This window comes from Arachis hypogaea, chromosome 20 (genome assembly GCF_003086295.3).
Source record: "Arachis hypogaea cultivar Tifrunner chromosome 20, arahy.Tifrunner.gnm2.J5K5, whole genome shotgun sequence".
Lineage (NCBI taxonomy): Eukaryota > Viridiplantae > Streptophyta > Magnoliopsida > Fabales > Fabaceae > Arachis > Arachis hypogaea.
In genome coordinates, this window is record NC_092055.1 from 5,484,329 (window position 1) to 5,504,113 (window position 19,785).

At 37.3% G+C, this 19,785-nt stretch overlaps 1 protein-coding gene and 1 long non-coding RNA gene across 2 annotated transcripts; one reads left to right on the forward strand and one right to left on the reverse strand.

The window, feature by feature from the left end:
- Positions 1 to 5,740: 5,740 nt before the first annotated feature.
- On the reverse strand, positions 5,741 to 7,822 carry LOC140182738 (uncharacterized). Its single transcript, XR_011878821.1, has 2 exons — positions 7,683 to 7,822; positions 5,741 to 7,604 (listed from the first exon to the last, which is right to left on the reverse strand). It is a non-coding gene; the product is annotated as an uncharacterized lncRNA (long non-coding RNA).
- LOC112786786 (uncharacterized) lies at positions 6,495 to 9,301 on the forward strand. The gene is made up of 4 exons (XM_025830161.3): positions 6,495 to 6,606; positions 6,695 to 7,702; positions 7,800 to 8,053; positions 8,999 to 9,301. Exons 1-4 carry the CDS (start codon positions 6,601 to 6,603, stop codon positions 9,009 to 9,011), a joined length of 1,281 nt encoding a protein of 426 aa, XP_025685946.2. The 5' UTR covers positions 6,495 to 6,600; the 3' UTR covers positions 9,012 to 9,301.
- Positions 9,302 to 19,785: the final 10,484 nt, after the last annotated feature.

Below are 19,785 nucleotides of genomic sequence, written 5' to 3' on the forward strand. Positions count from 1 at the left end.
TTTAATAAGAACTAGCTTGCCTGCTTTATTTAGAACTTTCGCTTTCCATAAGCTTAGCTTCGCTTCCACCTTATCTATGACCAGTTTCCAAGTCTTCACCAAATGCGGGTTCGCTCCTAGAGGAATCCCGAGATACCTCACAGGTAAAACAGCTTGCTTGCACTCTAGAAGGCCACACACATGCTCCACCCACTCATGCTCACAATTAACTGAGATGAGATTCGACTTATCAAAATTTATGCTCAGACCCGACATCAGCTCAAAACACCGCAGCAACCTCTTATAATTCACAATTGTCTCTGTCTCCGGAGGGCAAAATAGGATAGTGTCATCCGCAAATTGAAGGTGTGACAGTTCAATATGTTCTCCCCCAACCCATAGCGGAGTAATACGCCCATTCCTTACCGCTTCTCCCAACATCCTATGCAAGACATCCACCACAAGAACAAACAGAAGAGAAGACAAAGGATCTCCTTGCCTTAGGCCCCTCTCCATCTTAAAAGGCTTGGATGGTGATCCATTCACTAGGACTGACATAGTTGCCGTACTTACACACTCCTTCACCCAACTCCTCCATCTTTGTCCGAACCCCATCTTCTGTAACACAACATCCACAAAGCTCCATCTAACTCTATCATATACTTTCTGAAAATCTAGCTTTATAATTGCCGCTTCTTTCTATGCGTCTTGAGCCATTGCACCGTCTCACAGGCAATAAGGGCGCCATCATGAATCTTTCTACCATTCACAAAAGCAGTCTGCATTTCTCCAACCAATTCAGGCATAACTGTTCTCAACCTCCTCACCATAACCTTAGAAATCACCTTATAGACACACCCGACCATACTAATCGGCCTGAAGTCCTTAATCTCATTAGCACCCACAAATTTCGGAGCTAGCGTCACCCATGTAACATTCGCCTCAGTTGGTAGTTTCGCACTTTTGAAGAACCCCACGATCGCCGCAGTGAACTCCTGACCAATCTCTTCCCAACATTGTTTGATAAACTTCATATTGTACCCATCACTCCCTGGGGCTTTAGAAGAGTCACAGTCCAAAACTGCATCTCTAATCTCCTCCACCGACGGCATGACTTCCAAGGCCTCCGCCTCAGCTCCATTAATCAGTCTCACCAAACCCTCCCGAAACCCAATCCTCGGCGCATATTCTTGCCTATACAGATCCTTATAAAATCCTTGAATTGCAACCTTTATCCTAGCCTGATTCCGTACAATTCGCCCATGAATCCTTAGAGCGTCAATCCTGTTATTCCTGCTTCTTGCCGAGGCAATGTTATGGAAGTACCGAGTATTTCTATCCATGTTTCTAGCATGCTGTGACCTAGACATCTGCTTCCAGTGAAGCTCTTTCCGAACATACCACTTCTCACAGAAGCTCACCAACGCCTTCTTTCTAGCTTCTGTCGTTCCATCATAAGTGTCGTTACTCACCTGAGTATCCACCTTCTTAATCTCCTCCTCCAACAACAGTAATCTCCTATCCATGTCCCCAAAGTTGTCCCTGTGCCATTTTTGCAAAGGTACCGTCAAGGCCTTCAACTTGCAAGTAAACTGCGCATCCCCCAAGTTTCTCCATTCATCTCTAACCAACCTCAGAAAACACTCATGCGTAAACCAGGAATCCAGGCTTCTAAATGGACGGGGACCCCTGCTAACTCTTGAAACTTCCACAATTAACGGGCAGTGATCTGACAACCCTCTTGGTCCACCTTTAATTCGGATGTCAGGAAATTCCTCAAGCCACTCAACATTGACCAGAACCCTATCAATTCTACTGCAAGAACGACCTCTGAACCACGTGAATTTTCTGTCATGAAGAGGTAAATCCACCAACTGCATATCCTGTACCCAATCCCTAAACTCTTCCGATGACGCCAGTAAATTACTCGCCCCTTTGCGTTCTTCACTCTGCAAAACCTCATTAAAGTCCCCAAACAAGCAGACCAGGACCTGACACATCCCTACAATATAGCTCAGCTCCTCCCAAACCACCCGCTTTTCCTCCCTCCCAAACGCCCCATACACCAAACAAAACGCACAATTAAAACTGTTTTTCATCAACACGCCTTCAACATACAGCTATCTATCTCCTTTATAACAATTGCTAGATTTAAATATCGCCTCGTCCCACATTAAAAGCAATCCCCCCGAAGCCCCTCTAGACTCCACATACTCCCACCCCACAGTACTATATCCCCAAATTCGAGCAACATCAAATTTAGAGATTGCCTCCCTTTTTGTTTCAATCAAGTCTAACATATTAAGTTTATAATTTCTCTTCAAAGATTTCACCATACTCAATTTACTATCCCCCTCAACCCCCGAATATTCCAACAGCTCAAATTCATTTAAACAAATTTTTACTCACCTTACTGTGATTTTTAGGCCTACTCCTTCGTACCTTTTCTTTATGTTTGGCCATCTTCTTCCTCTCCGCTAATTTTTCATTCTGAGCTTGCAAAATTGCTATAATATCCTCTTCTTCATCATGTAGGACCGCACCCGATTCCACTGCCAAAGCCCAAGTGGCCTCATTTTCCTTCATCTGTTCTTCTTTTGTTGGTCTGTCACCATCTATCCCAAGCTCAATGTCCGTCTCCGACACCGTCTCTGCATTCTCCCTCCCCTTGCTCCCCTTATTGGCTCTTCGATGTACCTCTGTATCCACCATTTTGGCTTGTTCCAAAACGCTATCCTTCCCATCTACCTGTGCCGTATCCTTTGAGCAGTTATCGCTCCCAACACGACCATTTCCATCGCCCGCCCTCCCCACCAGACCCTGCGGCCTTCCTGCCTCACCAAGTCCGAGCTCCCCTCTCATCCGAGACACCCTCCGATCCCCCTCTCCGCTAACCCCGTCAACAGTTCCCTCCCTTCCCAGATCTGGCCTTTGTCCTCTATTATCTCCTCCTCCACAAGGATCCTCTTCTATGGACTCTTCGCTCAACGACGCCCCTTCACCGAAGCCTAGAAGGTTCGGCCATCCTCCCCTGTCTTGTACAGTCTCTCCGGCGTCCCGCGTGGCTTCGTTACCCAGGTCATGAGCAGCCGTTGAAACCCCATCGCTCATCGTGGCTGTTTTGCGTGTGGCATTCTCAATCAGCAACCCAGCAACTCGTCGGATTCTTTCCCAGCCCTGTTCAGCAGATACCAGACTCTTCCGCTCCACCCGCCTGTCCCCCTCATCCCGTGGCCCAAACTCCTTCTCTTTGAAACATGGGCCCTACGAATACAAGCCCAGTCCAACACCCTCAACTAAACAGCACTTAATCGGGCTATGAAGATGTGAGCCCAATAGTTTAATGCCACAAGAACTTAACCCCTTATTTAGCCCCTCCCTTCGATCCTTGTCAAATTTAAATACATGCGTTACAGTTCTTTCTGTTTCTGACCCCTCTTCCTCATTTAATCCAAATTCCGGAAAACCCGCCCTTCCATTAACCTCCGAATCACTAACCGAATCCACCCTGATATTCCTCGATTTCAAAAAAGAATAATCGACATTGAAATCATTTAAAAAGTCATCCTGAATGACCAATCTGCCCTTCACTTCATCGGTGGTCCTTGAACCTAATTCCATCATGTCCGCCACCGGATCCCACAGCATCGCTTCTTCCGACATGCCACTGCTACAATAACCAGAATTTCCAATCATAAAACCGTCTTCTTGTCCTCCTCCCACTGGTCTTACACCACATGTCTCTATACCGACCTCTTTCACAAAGACATGAAACTCCCGGTTACCAACAGTGACGTAAACCCAATCTCTAATGACGTCAAAAACAGACGTCTCAACTTGAACTCGCCCAGCCGTAAAGGGAGGTCTTGCTTCTGTCGTTGCGTCGCAGCTAATCACCTCACCCCATAGTCCACCTAAAGTTTTAAATGTTTCTGGAGACCAGACATGCAGTGGCACTCCACAGCATTCCAACCAAACTTTCCGAGTCCCATAGCATAAAGCTTCATCCCACCTCCAGACTCTATGAACCAATTGCAACAGGCTATCCAATTTGAACGTAAAAGCCTCATCTGCATGCTGTGCCGTATCAAATGTCAATAAAACTTTTAGCGCCCCTATCTCGCTAACTTCGACAATATGAGGCACATTCTTGCAAACTGCTCTTTTCAACGATTGGAGGTCTATGGGTTTCAAAGCGCTTCCTATCAAGCTCCTCGCCAACCACTCCAAATTCTGTTCTACTACTGGCACTTCAATTCTTCTCGTGCTCCCATGTTTGTCCAAGCCTTGAATACTCCGCTGTACCCCCCTTCATCATGAGCAATATGCACTTCTGTCCCACCTTGAAGGTCCGAATGTTCTCTTTCATGCTGGACTATCGGCTTTACATGTGCCACTCGTTTCCTCTCTTGCGGTTGCCTACGATATTTAGCTTCCAATACGGATACAGTCTTCCCTCGTAAGTTCAAGCGATCCATCTCCGCGATAGCCTTCAGAGCACCCCCTTTTGTCGTGTACCTCACAAATGCAAACAGATACACCCTGCCATGTTTATGCTTTCGAGATAGATAGATATCGTTAATCCTTCCCGTCCAATTGAACAGGTGATATAGTTCCTTCTTCGAAATATCTTCTGGTAGGTTATCCACAAACACAGAGAAAGATTCATTTTCCAAGCGATGGTATTCTTCTCGATTCCAAACCCTAGGATCCTTTGGATGTGGTTGCCAAGCCCTAAACCTACCCCGCTCAGTGTTTCCCCCCTCACGTTCTCTCGTTCTCTCATAATCTTTTACTTATTGTGACATTTTTACTGTCTCTCATTATGCGCGTTGTCTAACTTTCTTATATCCTTTATTTTATTTAGATTTTTATCTATTAGGTTATTTGTTTCTTTAATTACATATAATATTTTTATTTTAAATATATTTAATATCTTTAATTTTACTTAATTATTTATTTTTTAAATTATTAGACTTTTTAATAAATTTTAAATCAGTAGATTAGATTTGACAATAGACCAAATTTAATACTCAATAAATAACTTATAATACTTTTTCTATCTTATTCACATTTTGAATTTTATAATTTAAAAATTAAAAATTGAAAATCTTCGAATAGATTAAAAAAAGTATGGGGAGGCAATGTAATTAGTGTATAATATATACAATGATGATTAACACAAAAATGAACAACATTTTTAAAATTAGAGTAAACTAGAGTGAGACCTGCGTAATGTGTGGAGAGATAGATTATTTATACTATATAGTGTATTTTAATAAATGTTATATTAAAAATATTTTAAAGAACATATTTAATATGATTTTGAATTTATTTATTTTAAAAAAAGACAAATTATTTATATTAGAGTCATACAAAACTGTATCTTTATTTTTTTCGATTTGTATTAATTGCTACACTTTGTCTTTTCTTGCGTTTTTTTTGTAAATAATTAAAAAAATGAATGAATGAGAATAAAAAACATATAAAAATGTTATATTAAATTTAAAAAATTTTTATAATTAGTATGAGAGATTAAAAAATGAAGAGTAATAAGAGTTTTAATATATATAAGCTGTAGAATTTGAATATTTGTAATTGAATTTTTTTATAATTATTATTATGATGACACTTTTAATGTATATTTATTGTATTTAATTAATACTTAATGTTTCAATTGAATAATAATAGATAAGAGTTTTTTGTTTTAATAATAGAAAATTGGTATTAACTTTTATATATTATAAATAAATGTAAATAATTTTTATTTTTAACTCCTATTAAATCAAATAAACAGTCCATTATACACATTGTACAAAAATCTATTGACCAGCGGAATTCAAACTTAAAAGAGGCGGGGATCTATGGGGAATTTGCAAATCCAATTCCAATTCCAATTCCGGGATTCCTAATCTTATCATAATTCGACGCCGCCATGAACAACAATTATCGGGGATTGTTGAACCCGGAAACGATGCTGTCAATCCCACTGAAAAAGACTGATCCGGTGGAGCTGTACCTGCCATTACTAAGTTGGTAGCCTCAAAATACTCAGAGAGCGATGCACAAAAAGTTGAAAGCGTTCTCGAGACCCTAAACAAATGCCGCAGGGACATGGTGGAGCGTAGAGGGGACCTCTCCCTTCCAATGCAACGTGACTGCCTCCTCCACTACTTCAAATGCCTTTCCATGGTTGAGCCACTCTTCACCTCTATCTCTTCCGACGCCGATCCCATTTTCTTTGTCTGGTACGACGCCTTCAACCCTGACCATCCGGATGGGGTCTCCTCACAGCGCAGCGCCATCCAATTGTAGAAGGCCGCTGTTGTCTTCAACCTTGGAGCCATCTACAGCCAGATTGCTGCCTCTTGCGACCGTTCCACCGCCCTTGGCCGTCACCTTGCAACGGAAGCCTTTAAAGTTGCCGCCAATTTCTTCTTCCAACTCTGCAAGGTTTTTACCAAGGACGTGGTCTCCGCCACCCTCGATTTGACTCTCGTCTTCGCCGAGTTTCTGCACCACCTCTTCTTAGCTCAGGCTTCCGAGCTCGAATTACAGCAACAGCTCAACAACAACGACGCCAGTTACGTTCTCCAACAACACCGATGTGCCCGATCGTTTATGTCGGTCTGTCTTCACTCTTGATTGATTTTACAATTATTTTTCATTCTAATGATGATAAATTGATGATGATGATGATGATGATGATGTGTAGGTTTATAAGCTTTATCATATAGCAGCTGAACTGATATATACTGATACGGATGCAAGCAAACATGTCCTCTCTTTTGACCGAACCTGGATAACTCATCTTTACCAGAAGGCAACATTCTTTCAGGCGGAGGCTTGTCAGAGGAAATCATCCATCCTACCCGAATCCGAGCGACCTGCTGGAGTATGGTCATTGGTCCAATCTTGTGCTCTTGATCATGATACAGAATGTGTCACTGAGATATTAGTTAGAGGGCTTTGCAGCCTCTCGAGGAAATACCAAAACCAGTATGTTGACCTCATCCTCTCCGAGTACAATCCTTTCAAGATGATGAAGGATGGAAAGCTGGTGGCTTACCCATGGGACATGCCTCCTCCTTATCCAACAGATTCGGCAATCCTCTCATCTTCGTTGTCTTCTTCGTCGTCAGATATTCTTGCATTCCTTCCTTTGAAGAAGAGCGAGTCCTTGAATCTCTATGAGTCCCTCCGCAATTACTTTGTCCTCAAATACTCTGAGAGTGTGGCAGAGAGAGTAGAAGGCCTTCTCGAAATGCTACACAAATTGCGCAATGAGATGCTGCGTGATGACCTTTCGCTACCCCTTCGCCGTGACTGCCTCATCCGTTATTTCAAATGCCTTTGCATGATTGTGCCTTTCTTTCCTATGAATGCCACACCCAACCCACCTATCTTTGTTTGGTACAATGCCATCAACCCTCAACAGGACTCTTCTCAGCATAACATCCATTTGGAGAAGGCCTCTGTTCTCTTCAACCTGGGAGCCCTATGCACCCACATTGCTCTCTCCTGCGATCTCACCACCATCCAAGGCCGTCGCCTTGCCATGGACGCCTTAAATGATGCTTCAAGTTGGTTCTCTCTACTGTCCATGTTTGAGTCTCGCAAGGCATCTGGCACAATTGACTTGTCAGAACACTACATCCATATGAAAAATTTTCAGTTGAAATTGAAGTTTCGTGTTCCCCAACCATCATTATCTGGATATCCTGTATGTATGATCTTCTACCGTTTCAGTTGATCTTTTCTTAGTAGAATTGATTGATGTCAATCTTGATTTGTTAAATTGTTTGATTGAGATGATGCAGGCTTCAGCTTATTATCCGTTGACATCTGGGCCTTTAGCTTATGATCCGTCGAGTGATGTCACTGAACAATTTCTTTTAGGGTATTGGAAGGCTCACTCCCTGCTTCAAGCGGTATGTGAAGCACCATCATGCTTGGACCTTCTCTCTGAGGTTAGCCCTGTCAAGATTAAGGATGGAAATCTTGTGGCCAATGCAACCTTAGAGGCACCAAATTTGGCATTGGAGAACATGAGCTTGCAGGAGACACCACAACAGTAATATTACCGTAGAGAAAAACTAAACAAGCTTTAGGAATGATTAAAAAATAAAAAAATTACCATCTTTTAAGCAAGATGTGGAACTTTTTTTTCAATTAGGAGTGAAATAATAGGAGGATCTGCAAAATGATTTTGTACCTAAAATAATATTTCAGCATTATAATTTCATCTTAAATATTATTTTCTTAATAATTAAATTTCAAATTTTAAATTATACTTTTGTCTTTTTTTAAAATATACATTAAAAACTACTCTTGAAATATAAAGGGCAATTTAAAAATATTAAATGAAAAACCTGTACTTAATACTAAAGTTAGTCACTAGTCACTACGTAGTGCTACTCAACCAAAATAGAGAATAAAATAGAGATACCTCAAAGAGTTGCATCAAGAAGGTCTTAATGAATTTACTTTTGTCAATGGCAGTTTCACTACCAATCACCAACATATTCATCCATAACCACACTATTAAAGAAATTCAAATCTACTTATAATTAGTATTCAAGCAAGGATTAGAATACTTATTAACCCTCCAAGATAGATAAAGATTAATCTTCAATCTTTATATATATATATATATATATATAAGAACTTGAAGAGGAGTTTGGTTTTGATAATTGAAACTTCTTGTTTAATTCCCAATAACAATATCACCTCTTGATATCAGTCATTCCTCAAAAAACCTAAACATAACCATCCATGAAACCAATCTTTTTTTCTTTCTGAAATAAAGAAAAGAACTAATTATCATAAATTATAAATAATAATCATGTATAATACATAAACTAACTGCTCTTTCTTGGTTTGGTTTTCCTCCTAGCTCTGCTTCTAGAAGGAACCACCACCCCTCCTTTAGGAACTTCTGCTTCTTCTTCTTTGTTCTCTTTACCTTGTTCTTGTTCCATTGATGATGAACTAATAATAATATCCATCCTTGTGTTAGGGACTTGGTATAATGGGATGCTCAAAGTTCTAGCTCGGATACTATGGGATGCTTGATGTTGTATATAAGGAGAGTAGTTCTTCTCTCTTATCAGTTAGCTTTTAAGGTGTGGTTTCCACTTTCTTTAGATGCTTAACAATGGTATGAGAGTGTGGTTGTCGACCGGCTTTTGTTGGTATGGGTGCAACACTACTTGACGGTGTTGTTGTTGAGAAACATGCGATGGTTGCTGCTGGATCCCTTGTGAGACAGAAATCAAAGGTTCCAAGTGGAGAGGTATGTATGTGTGTGTTCAGGCTAAGCATGTCTATACTTGGGGTTTCGGATTAAAAACCATTACAAAATGTAACATGGATAATTGCGTGTTCAATTTTATTTATTTTTAGGGGATTTTACATGGATATTTAGATATGGTAAGGATAATTATGCTAGAAATAAATCACAAAATGTAACATGGATTAGAAATATCTGAAGGGTTCTTTGTTGTCAGCCACTTATTATGCCTTATTCTTTTACATATATAAAGTTTATTAAGAGATATTTCCTATTCTAATATATAAATAGGCCCTTAAGAATTAACACTAAGTGTATGCAGCAACCTTTGAAATGAATAAATAAGAATATATGCCCTTAAGAATTATGAGGTTTTAGCAATGAATAAATAAGCAAATATGTCTAATGCCCTTATTCTGTTTTCCAGCCCTTATTCTGTTTTCCAGCTTTGATTGTAACGTGTCACCTTTTATATTTCAAGGCTGATATATATATATATATATATATATACTTAACTCACTCTTATAAATCACATCTTAGACCATCTCCAGTAAGAAACTCATTTCAGTTTTTATTTATGCTCCACCTGTCATAAAAAGTGACTCCACATCAGATTTTGCGTCATAACCAATAAATAGGAACTCAATGAATCTCTCTCTTCTCTATTAGAAGGAACTAACTTTAATCCCTATTGTGGTCCTACCTAATTAATTAATTAAATAATTAAAATTAATATAATTATTATTTTTTATAATAATATTATTTAAATTTATAAATTCAAAATAATTCAATATTATAAAATATTAAAATAAATAACTTAAATTTAATTAGTATTTTAAATTTTATAAATAAAAATAAATAATCCAACTAAAAATTATTTTATAATATATAAAAATTAAATTTATTTTTTATGTAAAATAAATTTAATTAATTATAATTTAATATAACAATATAAATAATATTTGATATTGATTTAACATAATTATTTATATTAATTATAATTTAATATAACTAATTATTAAATAATTAATATAAATAATTAATTAAATAGATATATAAGTATTTAATATATATTTAATATATTTTTTATTTTTTTATTAACTTACCGCACGGCATGATTTTATTGGTTGTTGCAAGTCCCTACTTAGAGGGACTCTCAACCTTGATCCACGTGAAGAGCCCTCTTTTCCTTTTCACTCCAATGGTAATTGATTTCCCATATGTTAGAATAGGAACTCTATTTCTTAGCATTGGAGTTGCTCTCAAAGCATCTCCAATGGAGAAGCCCAGTTACTATTTAGTAAGAGAAAAAAGAAATTGGACCGTTGGAGTGAACTAAAGTGAGTTCCTTCACTTTTTTCAAAAAGAGAAAGAAGAGGGAGTCCCTCTGAATGGGGACTCCCATTAACCAATATATAATTGCCAAGTGGCAAGTAAAATAAAAAATAAATAATTATATTATATAATTAAATAATAAATAATTTAATAATAATTATAATGACTAATTAAATAAATTAAATAATTAAATTTTTATTTAATTAATAATTTATATTAATTATTTATATCATAATTAATATTAAATATTATTTATATTTATATTATTATATTAATTTAACCGTTGTAAAACTAGCGGTCGTAAAAATAGCCGTTAGAAACTAGTCGTTACTATGTTACCGTTATTGTTAATAAATTAATATTTTGTTACTTTATATATACCACTTAGATACACTTCTATTCTCACACTATCTACTACTTTTCTTTATCTTCTTCCAAGTTTACGAAATCAAAGTTCTGCTACTATTATTTTTTTGTTCGAAAAAATGGATCCAAACCAACTTAACTCTTTCTGCAATTACTTACAAAACTTTCCTCAAATTCCAAATACCCAACAATCTCAAACCTCAAACTCTTAAGTTCCAAATCAAAACTTCACACAACCAAATTCATTTCAAAATCCAAATCCACAAAATATTTTTAATTTCAATTTTCAAGCTCCTTATAATAATCAGTTTCCTATATTCCAACTGCAAAATCAAAATTCACAAACACCCCATTTTCCATTTTCGTCCATATTTAACCCCTCTATCGGAAATGGCTTATCACAACCTCAGCTGGGAGAGGAAGATTTTGCACCATACCATCAATTTCTCCAACGAAATGCCCAACTTCGAAATAGGCAGCAGCATAGACAATTGAAGGAGGACTTGATTGAACATATATGGCAATTTCACAATGCTTGTCGTCAACTATAGAGTTTAATTTTGTTTTTCTTTGTATTAAGTAATTTTACAAATTAGTGTAACCCCGAATTATCTGTATTATTGTTATATATGAATTTATTTAATATTAATATCTTTTAATAGTGAATTATTTTTAAATTTAAATATTTAAATTACATTATTAAAAAAAATTAATTACATTAATTATAAGTATTTTAATTAATTAATTAAGTGGGACCACAATAGAGACTAAAGTTAGTTCCTCCTAATGGAAAAGAGAGAGATGTTTTGAGTTCCTATTTACTATTTATCACTCAAAAACTGATGTGGAGTTATTTTTTATGACAAGTGGGCCATAAACAGGAAGCGTGATGAGTTCCTACTCCATTTTTTATTGACCATCACTTATATCTATTAAGTATGAACTAATGACATGATTTTTGCACTCTACAACAAATACAAGTGTCCTATCTGATCAATTGGAAGCACTGTTTCCTTAAAACAGCATGAGTATTAAACTATTAATGCCTTCTAACCTGCAAGATGTATCTAAATCACTATATCATGGATTCATGGTCATGAAAACATTTAATGACCTCAAATGTAAAATTCAGGACACATTTTGTTAGATTGTGAGGCTATTTTAGTATGTAGTTGTTCTTATGGTTGCATTTGGATATACCTTTTCTTAAAAAAAAAATGAAGGAAAAAAAAAGCACTTTTAAAACAAGATAGAAAGATACTTTTAAAGTAAGTACTCTTTTTTTTTTTGTCTTTTTATCGGAAGCAACTCTTGCATATTTATATAAATAAAAATAAGTAAAACCTAACTGTTTCCTGTTCTAGTGTTTTAGGAATGTTATCCAAACATTATACACAAGTCTAAGAAATATATTTTATATTAGAAAAGTATTTTTCTTATAAAATAAGTTCAAACAAGTTTATCCAATTTGTTTCAAATAATGTTATGATATTATATTTGTCGTTGAAGATTTAAAACAATAAACTTGCGTATATTTGTAGATATGGGCAGGCAATCTAGCACTTTGGATATACCTTTTCTTAAAGAAAATGAAGGAGAAAAAAGTACTTTTAAAACAGACAGAAAGGTACTTTTAAAATAAGTACTCTGTACTCTTTTTTTTTTTTCTCTTTGGGAAGCAACTTTGGCATATTTATATAAATAAAAATAAGTAAAACTTAATTGTTTTCTGTTCTAGTGTTTTAGGAATGTTATTATACACAAGTCTAAGAAATATATTTATATTAGAAAAGTATTTTTCTTATAAAATAAGCTCAAACAAGTTCATCCAATTTGTTTCAAATAATATTATGATATTATATTTGTCATTGAAGATCTAAAACAATAAACTCGCATATTTGTTCTAGGCTAGAGTATGACTCCTTTCCAGAGGATCCAGGAGTCAAAACATTTCCATAGTGGTGAACACATGCATATCCCTTCTTAAACTCCGATATTTCAATCTGCCATTTCCATTGAAGGGTTATTTTCTATCTTGGCAATATTTTTGATAACCCCTTCAATGATGATCTCATTGGCAATTTTGCTAACAATCCTGCTGACAATGATAACAACCCTGAGAACCAGGAGCAGGAGTAGGAGAAGATAGTTCTAGTTCTCTCAAATCCTGAAGATTCAAGGGACAAAGCCTAGGCGTGTGGTAATAGTGATAGATATATAGATATACGGATATATAGATTCGTATATAGAATAGAATAACTACTGATGGATTTTTTGTTATTGCTTAGTGCCAATTTTAGTTCCCCAAAGATATATATACATATCTTTCAAAATTGACATAGTTTAGTTAGTTATCTAATGTTCTTTGTTTACATATCAGTTTAATTCTTATTTCTTAAAATAAATAAATATTCTTTGTTTACATACCTTAATAGATTTATGGAAGATTCATCCTTTATTTCTTTCCACCAAATCATCTTAACAATAAACCTTAAATACAAGCTTGGTTCTTAACTCACTCTTATAGATGACATCTTAATATGGCATCCTAGCTACTCCACTTTTATTGACCATCACTTATATCTATTAAGTATGAACTAATGGCATTATTTTTGTACTCTATAACAAATACAAGTGTCCTATTTGATCAATTGGAAGAGCTGTTTCCCTTGAACAGCATGAGTACTAATGCCTTCTAACCTGTAAGATGTATCTAAATTGCTATATCATGGATTCATGGTAATGGAAACCTTTAATGACCTCAAATGTGGAATTCAGGACACGTTTTGTTAGATTGTGAAGCTATTTTAGTATGTAGTTGTTCTTATGATTGCATTTGGATAGACCTTTTCTTAAAGAAAATGAAGGAAAAAAAAAACACTTTTAAAACAAGACAAAAAGGTACTTTTAAAATAAGTACTGTGTACTCTTTTTTTTTTCTTTTTATCGGAAGCAACTTTTGCATATTTATATAAATAAAAATAAGTAAAATTTAATTGTTTTCTGTTCTAGTGTTTTAGGAATGTTATCCAAACATTATACACAAGTCTAAGAAATATATTTATATTAGAAAAGTATTTTTCTTATAAAATAAGCTCAAACAAATTCATCCAATTTGTTTCAAATAATGTTATGATATTATATTTGTCGTTGAAGATCTGAAACAATAAACTCGCATATGTTTGTAGATATGGGCAGGCAATCCAGCAAAGTTCCTGAGGAAGCTCACTGATGAAGAGATAGCTTTTATCTCCCAGTCAGCCACCAACTGTACTAACCTCGCGCAGGTGCACGCAGCAGAGAATGTGAAATCGAGTTTGAGAAGGGGTTACGAAAGAAGTATGCACGTAAGGATGCGGAGTATGACTCAATGCTCGGTGTTGTCCGTGAGATTCTTCTTCCAGATATCCTACCGAAACAACAAGAAAATTCTCTTAAAAATTGAGGTCTTCAATAGAATTCTCTTTTGAATTCCAATACTGAAAAGAGAAAAATGGATTTTGATTTTCACTTGTTCATTTTTCTCATCTTTATATTTGATTTGTATCTAAATAAACATTTATACTTGGAAGTGTGCAAATTATATTCATCTTGTTCATCTTATTTGTATTTAAATTAAAATAGATGTATTGTTTTTTACGGTAGAATTGAGTGAAGGGTGCCTGTGAGAGTCCCGAGCGAGCATGCATTTGACTATAAGATGAAAATATAGGAGAGTAGTGAGTACTGAGTAATAAAGAAGATGGAAATTGGAAAGGAAGGAGATTATTAAACAGCTTCACATAGATGCGACAAGTGAGTTTGGATATAACCGAAAGTGAGAGTAGGAAGAATCCAGTGCACATGGTCAATACATATGACTAATGCCTTTTGAGTGGGTCACTTCCAAAGCCAGAGGTCACTATAATAATGTTCATGCAGGTAATATATACCAAACTTTGATGCTTATTTGTAATGTTGCATATATATTTTCATGTATTATCATATTTGTTTGTGCTGCGTACAAGAGTAAGGAATAGTGAGGCTGTAAATGCAGGGAATGTTGGGGAACAAGTTGTTGTTGTTCACAAGACACACTAGCCAGCTGTTTAATTGGCTATTCAATTTGGAGTCATAGGTGGAATTGACTATGCATGCATATTCAGCAACATCTTGTATCAACATAATCTTATTCTTTTTTTTGCTATGTGCTTTCTACAATCTTAGGAGATCAATGTTGTCACTTGTTACTCAATGCTGTATTAAGGATCAATGTTGGTAAATCCTAATCAAAAGATTAGGCGCAAAGTTACAGCACCAACACCATCCAAGAAGAAAACCCAGCAGGCGCATAAGCCATAACACGAAAAAACAAAACATAATGAAACCAAGCCACAATCATTATTACATACTAACCCAAACACCCTAGAGCAACATGCCATAACCCATAAGTTTCCACTTATGACTTCAGTAGGCTTAACTATTAAAAATGCATTCGAATTATTTTGATAATGACAAAAATACTTTGAAATTTTGATATCAACAAAAATACTGTCAATAATTTAAAAATATGTCAAAAATATCCCGTCATGATTAGAAATCTATTCCGTTAACAAAAAAAACATAACATAGTTAACAAGACATTTTATGTGGCAAAAGTAACTGTGAGATAGCTAAACAAAAATATGAATTATCTTAAATCTAATTGAATCCAAATTAAAATGGATGTATATTTTTGTCACATTTTAAAATAAGGGTTTTTTACTTAAATAAATTGTTTGCATTTTAAAATTACCTGATTCCCCTAAAATAGATTCTGCAACGTGATTATTCTTTTTATATTATTATATAAATCGTCCTAGGGTGCAAAGGGTTATATAAAACATGAATCATCTCACCCTAGGACGATTAATGCATGAACTTGTGAGGTAAAGTAAGAGTAAATCGTGGCAGGGCTTCTTGGGTTAGAAGTAGAGCATAAATCGTCCCAGGGTAGTAGGTTTTACGTGTTAATGGGCTAAACCAAACTGGGCTGCCACGATTTATGTGTTATTGGGACCCTCAGGAGCCTGGGACGATTTATGTGTTACTTTGTAACACTCAAAGGGTTGGGACGATTTATGCCCAAGTTATAACCCTAAGGACTCAAGCACGAGTCATCTTTGTTGTTGCTGCGGCGTAAAGGGTTGAGGGAGGTCTTGGAGCCACCATATTTGACCGGAGAGGAAGTTTGGGGGGAGAACTGTTTTCGGGTGTGGGACCAGCCGGTGGCGGAGGTGCAACTGGTGGTGGGCAGAGGCGTCTGAGTGGCACCGAGGGTGGTGGCAGTGGGCCGTCGGTGGCCGGTTGGTGGAGTTGGGGGATCTCTCCGGCGGTGGTAATGGCCGCGAACCAAGGAGATATGTACCGCCTAAACGGCATTGCGCATGTTGCCGGATTTATCGATCAAGAGGTAAGATTTTAAATTTTCTAATGTTTTTAAATTTTGGATGATATAGTATGTTGGATGATATTGTATAGGGTGAATATGCATCTTAGAATATTTTTTTATTAAGACGTTGCCGGATACCATGTATAGTGATTTAGTTAGTTTTTGGTTTAGTATAAGACGTTAGAAATCAGTGTTCTTAATAGATTATGGAATTCGCTCATGATAGGGTGATGGTTCTGACGGTAGAATCCCATGAAATTTGTTGATTTTACTATTGAGTTCGGACCGGACCGAACAGGACTGCATCGAAGCGGACCGGACCGAACCGGTTCGAGGGGAAAACCGGGCAATGGGATCCTGAGCCGGTCCAATCTGATGATCTGACCGGATGAGGGAACGAACCGGTTGGGTATCGTCAAACCCGGAATGAAATGGTTTAAACTGATATCACTCGGTAAGACCGGTTCGACCGAACCGCTTGAGTTTCAAATTTTTTTAAAAAAGTTGAAGTTGGATTATTAGTGAAAATATGTATTTAAATTTTAAATTTGAAAATTTTTAATATATTTTATTTTTTAATTATATTGCACCAGGTCAATCAGTTCAACCGGTGAATTTCCGGTTGAACCGTTAACCCGTTGACTTGATCGGTTCGGTTGTGACTTTTATGGTTCTTACATTATATTGGTAATGTCGATTTGAAGATGAAATGTTATTATGAACATATCCATTTTGATGGCATCTGTGAGTTGAATATTTGTCATGGACTAAGTTATTTTCTATGTGTGTTTGTATAAGGACCCGAAATAATGATGTCGTTATGCTTGCATATTTTCAGCCAACCCGGTGCGTTAAGAGCGTGCATCGGCAACAGAAGATGATACTGCATGATCGTATACTCCCGTACTTAGATCGTGCGAACCTATTACATGTTGCTCGGTTGAATGATTATTGGTTCAAGCTTGATGAGCCGCTGATCAGTGCTTTTGTGGAGAGATGGCGTCCCGAGACACATACATTCCACATGCCATTTGGGGAGTGTACCATAACACTACAAGATGTGGCATACCAGTTTGGCCTTCCAATTGACGGTCATGCAGTGAGTGGGTGCCTCAGTGACTTCGAGCAGTTGATGGAGGGTGGCAAGCCTGCATGGGTGTGCTTTGGAGAGTTATTTGGTGAACTCCCACTGGAGGACTGCATCGATGACTTCACAGTTTCTTTTTCTTGGTTCCAGAACAAGTTTAGAGTATTGCCCGCTCATGCGTCAGAGGAGACGGTACAGATCTATGCACGGGGTTACATTATGATGTTGTTGTCCACCGCGCTGTTCACGAATAAGTCTGGTGCCAGGGTACACTTACGGTGGCTCCCGTATGTTGCAGACCTCGATGGACTCGGCAAGTACAGCTAGGCTTCGGCCACCTTGTCTTGGTTGTACAGGTGTCTCTGTAGGGTTGCGAATCGGAATGTAAAGAACCTCGCTGGACCGCTGTTGCTACTACAGTCTTGGATATAAGTTTGAATGTCTATAATGCTATTTTCTGTATTTCTGTTTTCATATACTCAGTTGGTAATGTTGACTGATTTCCATGTTGCAGTTCATCTGGATGCCATATAGCAGTCTTGAGGTGATCCAAGTAGTCCATCCTGACATACTCCGGCCTGACCACACGCTTTTATGGAAGTCGACAACTGCGTTGATATACTTTGCGTCAATAGAGTGGCATCAAGTAGATAGGGTTTTATCTCAGCTCGGTGGAGTTCAGCACATCCCGGAGCCAGCCATCAACATTGACTTCTTGTTATCGAAGGATGGTAGAGGACCCACTAGGTGGTTTCCTGAGGTGTTCGCCACATGGCATCAGTGTTGGGATGAGAGACGTCAGAGCGTGCTTTCCTTTCAGTTGGTTCCAGATCCCCGTCCCTCTGCTGAATATCTTGACTGGTGGTTCCGTGTAGCACGTAGGTTCCTTTCACATGATCGTCTTCGATCCAGTCCTGTTCGGTCCGGTCCGGTTCGGTCCGGTCCGGTCCGAACTCAATAGTAAAATCAGCAAATTTCATGGGATTCTACCGTCAGAACCATCACCCTATCATGAGCGAATTCCATAAGCTATTAAGAACACTTATTTCTAACGTCTTATACTAAACCAAAAACTAACTAAATCACTATACATGGTATCCAGCAACGTCTTAATAAAAAAATATTCTAAGATGCATATTCACCCTATACAATATCATCCAACATACTATATCATCCAAAATTTAAAAACATTAGAAAATTTAAAATCTTACCTCTTGATCGATAAATCCGGCAACATGCGCAATGCCGTTTAGGTGGTACATATCTCCTTGGTTCGCGGCCATTACCACCGCCGGAGAGATCCCCCAACTCCACCAACCGGCCACCGACGGCCCACTGCCACCACCCCCGATGCCACTCAGACGCCTCTGCCCACCACCAGTTGCACCTCCGCCACCGGCTAGTCCCACACCCGAAAACAGTTCTCCCCCCAAACTTCCTCTCCGGTCAAATATGGTGGCTCCAAGACCTCCCTCAACCCTTTACGCCGCAGCAACAACAAAGATGACTCGTGCTTGAGTCCTTAGGGTTATAACTTGGACATTAATCGTCCCAGCCCTTTGAGTGTTACAAAGTAACACATAAATCGTCCCAGGCTCCTGAGGGTCCCAATAACACATAAATCATGGCAGCCCAGTTTGGTTTAGCCCATTAACACATAAAACCTACTACCCTGGGACGATTTATGCTCTACTTCTAACCCAAGAAGCCCTGCCACGATTTACTCTTACTTTGCCTCACAAGTTCATGCATTAATCGTCTTAGGGTGAGATGATTCATGTTTTATATAACCCTTTGCACCCTAGGACGATTTATATAATAATACAAAAAGGATAATCACGTTGCAGAATCTGTTTTAGGGGAATCAGGTAATTTTGAAATGCAAACAATTTATTTAAGTAAAAAACCCTTAAAATAAATTGAAGATATTTTTTATGGATAACAATACATATCATTACTTTTTTAAAATGAAATTGTTTAGATGCAGAGTAAACGTTTGAAATGAGAAAAAAAAATTCACGTTCAAATTAGATGAGTTTGATTAAGGGTAGCACTAATGTTAATGTCACTCCCAAATTATTATCTCCATTCTCATTTAACCATCTTTTTATTAATTTTCCAAAAATACCCTCTCTTTTCACTCAATTCCTCTTTGTATTCTGCTACGTAATTTTTCCTCAATGAGAAAGGCATGGTGTGAATGGGGAAGTTAAAGCCTAAAGCAATGGGCTGGGATCTTTAGTGGAACTCAAATGCAATAAGACTATACGAGGATATTTTGGGGAAAAAAAATTGTTGAATGAAAGTGGCATTATT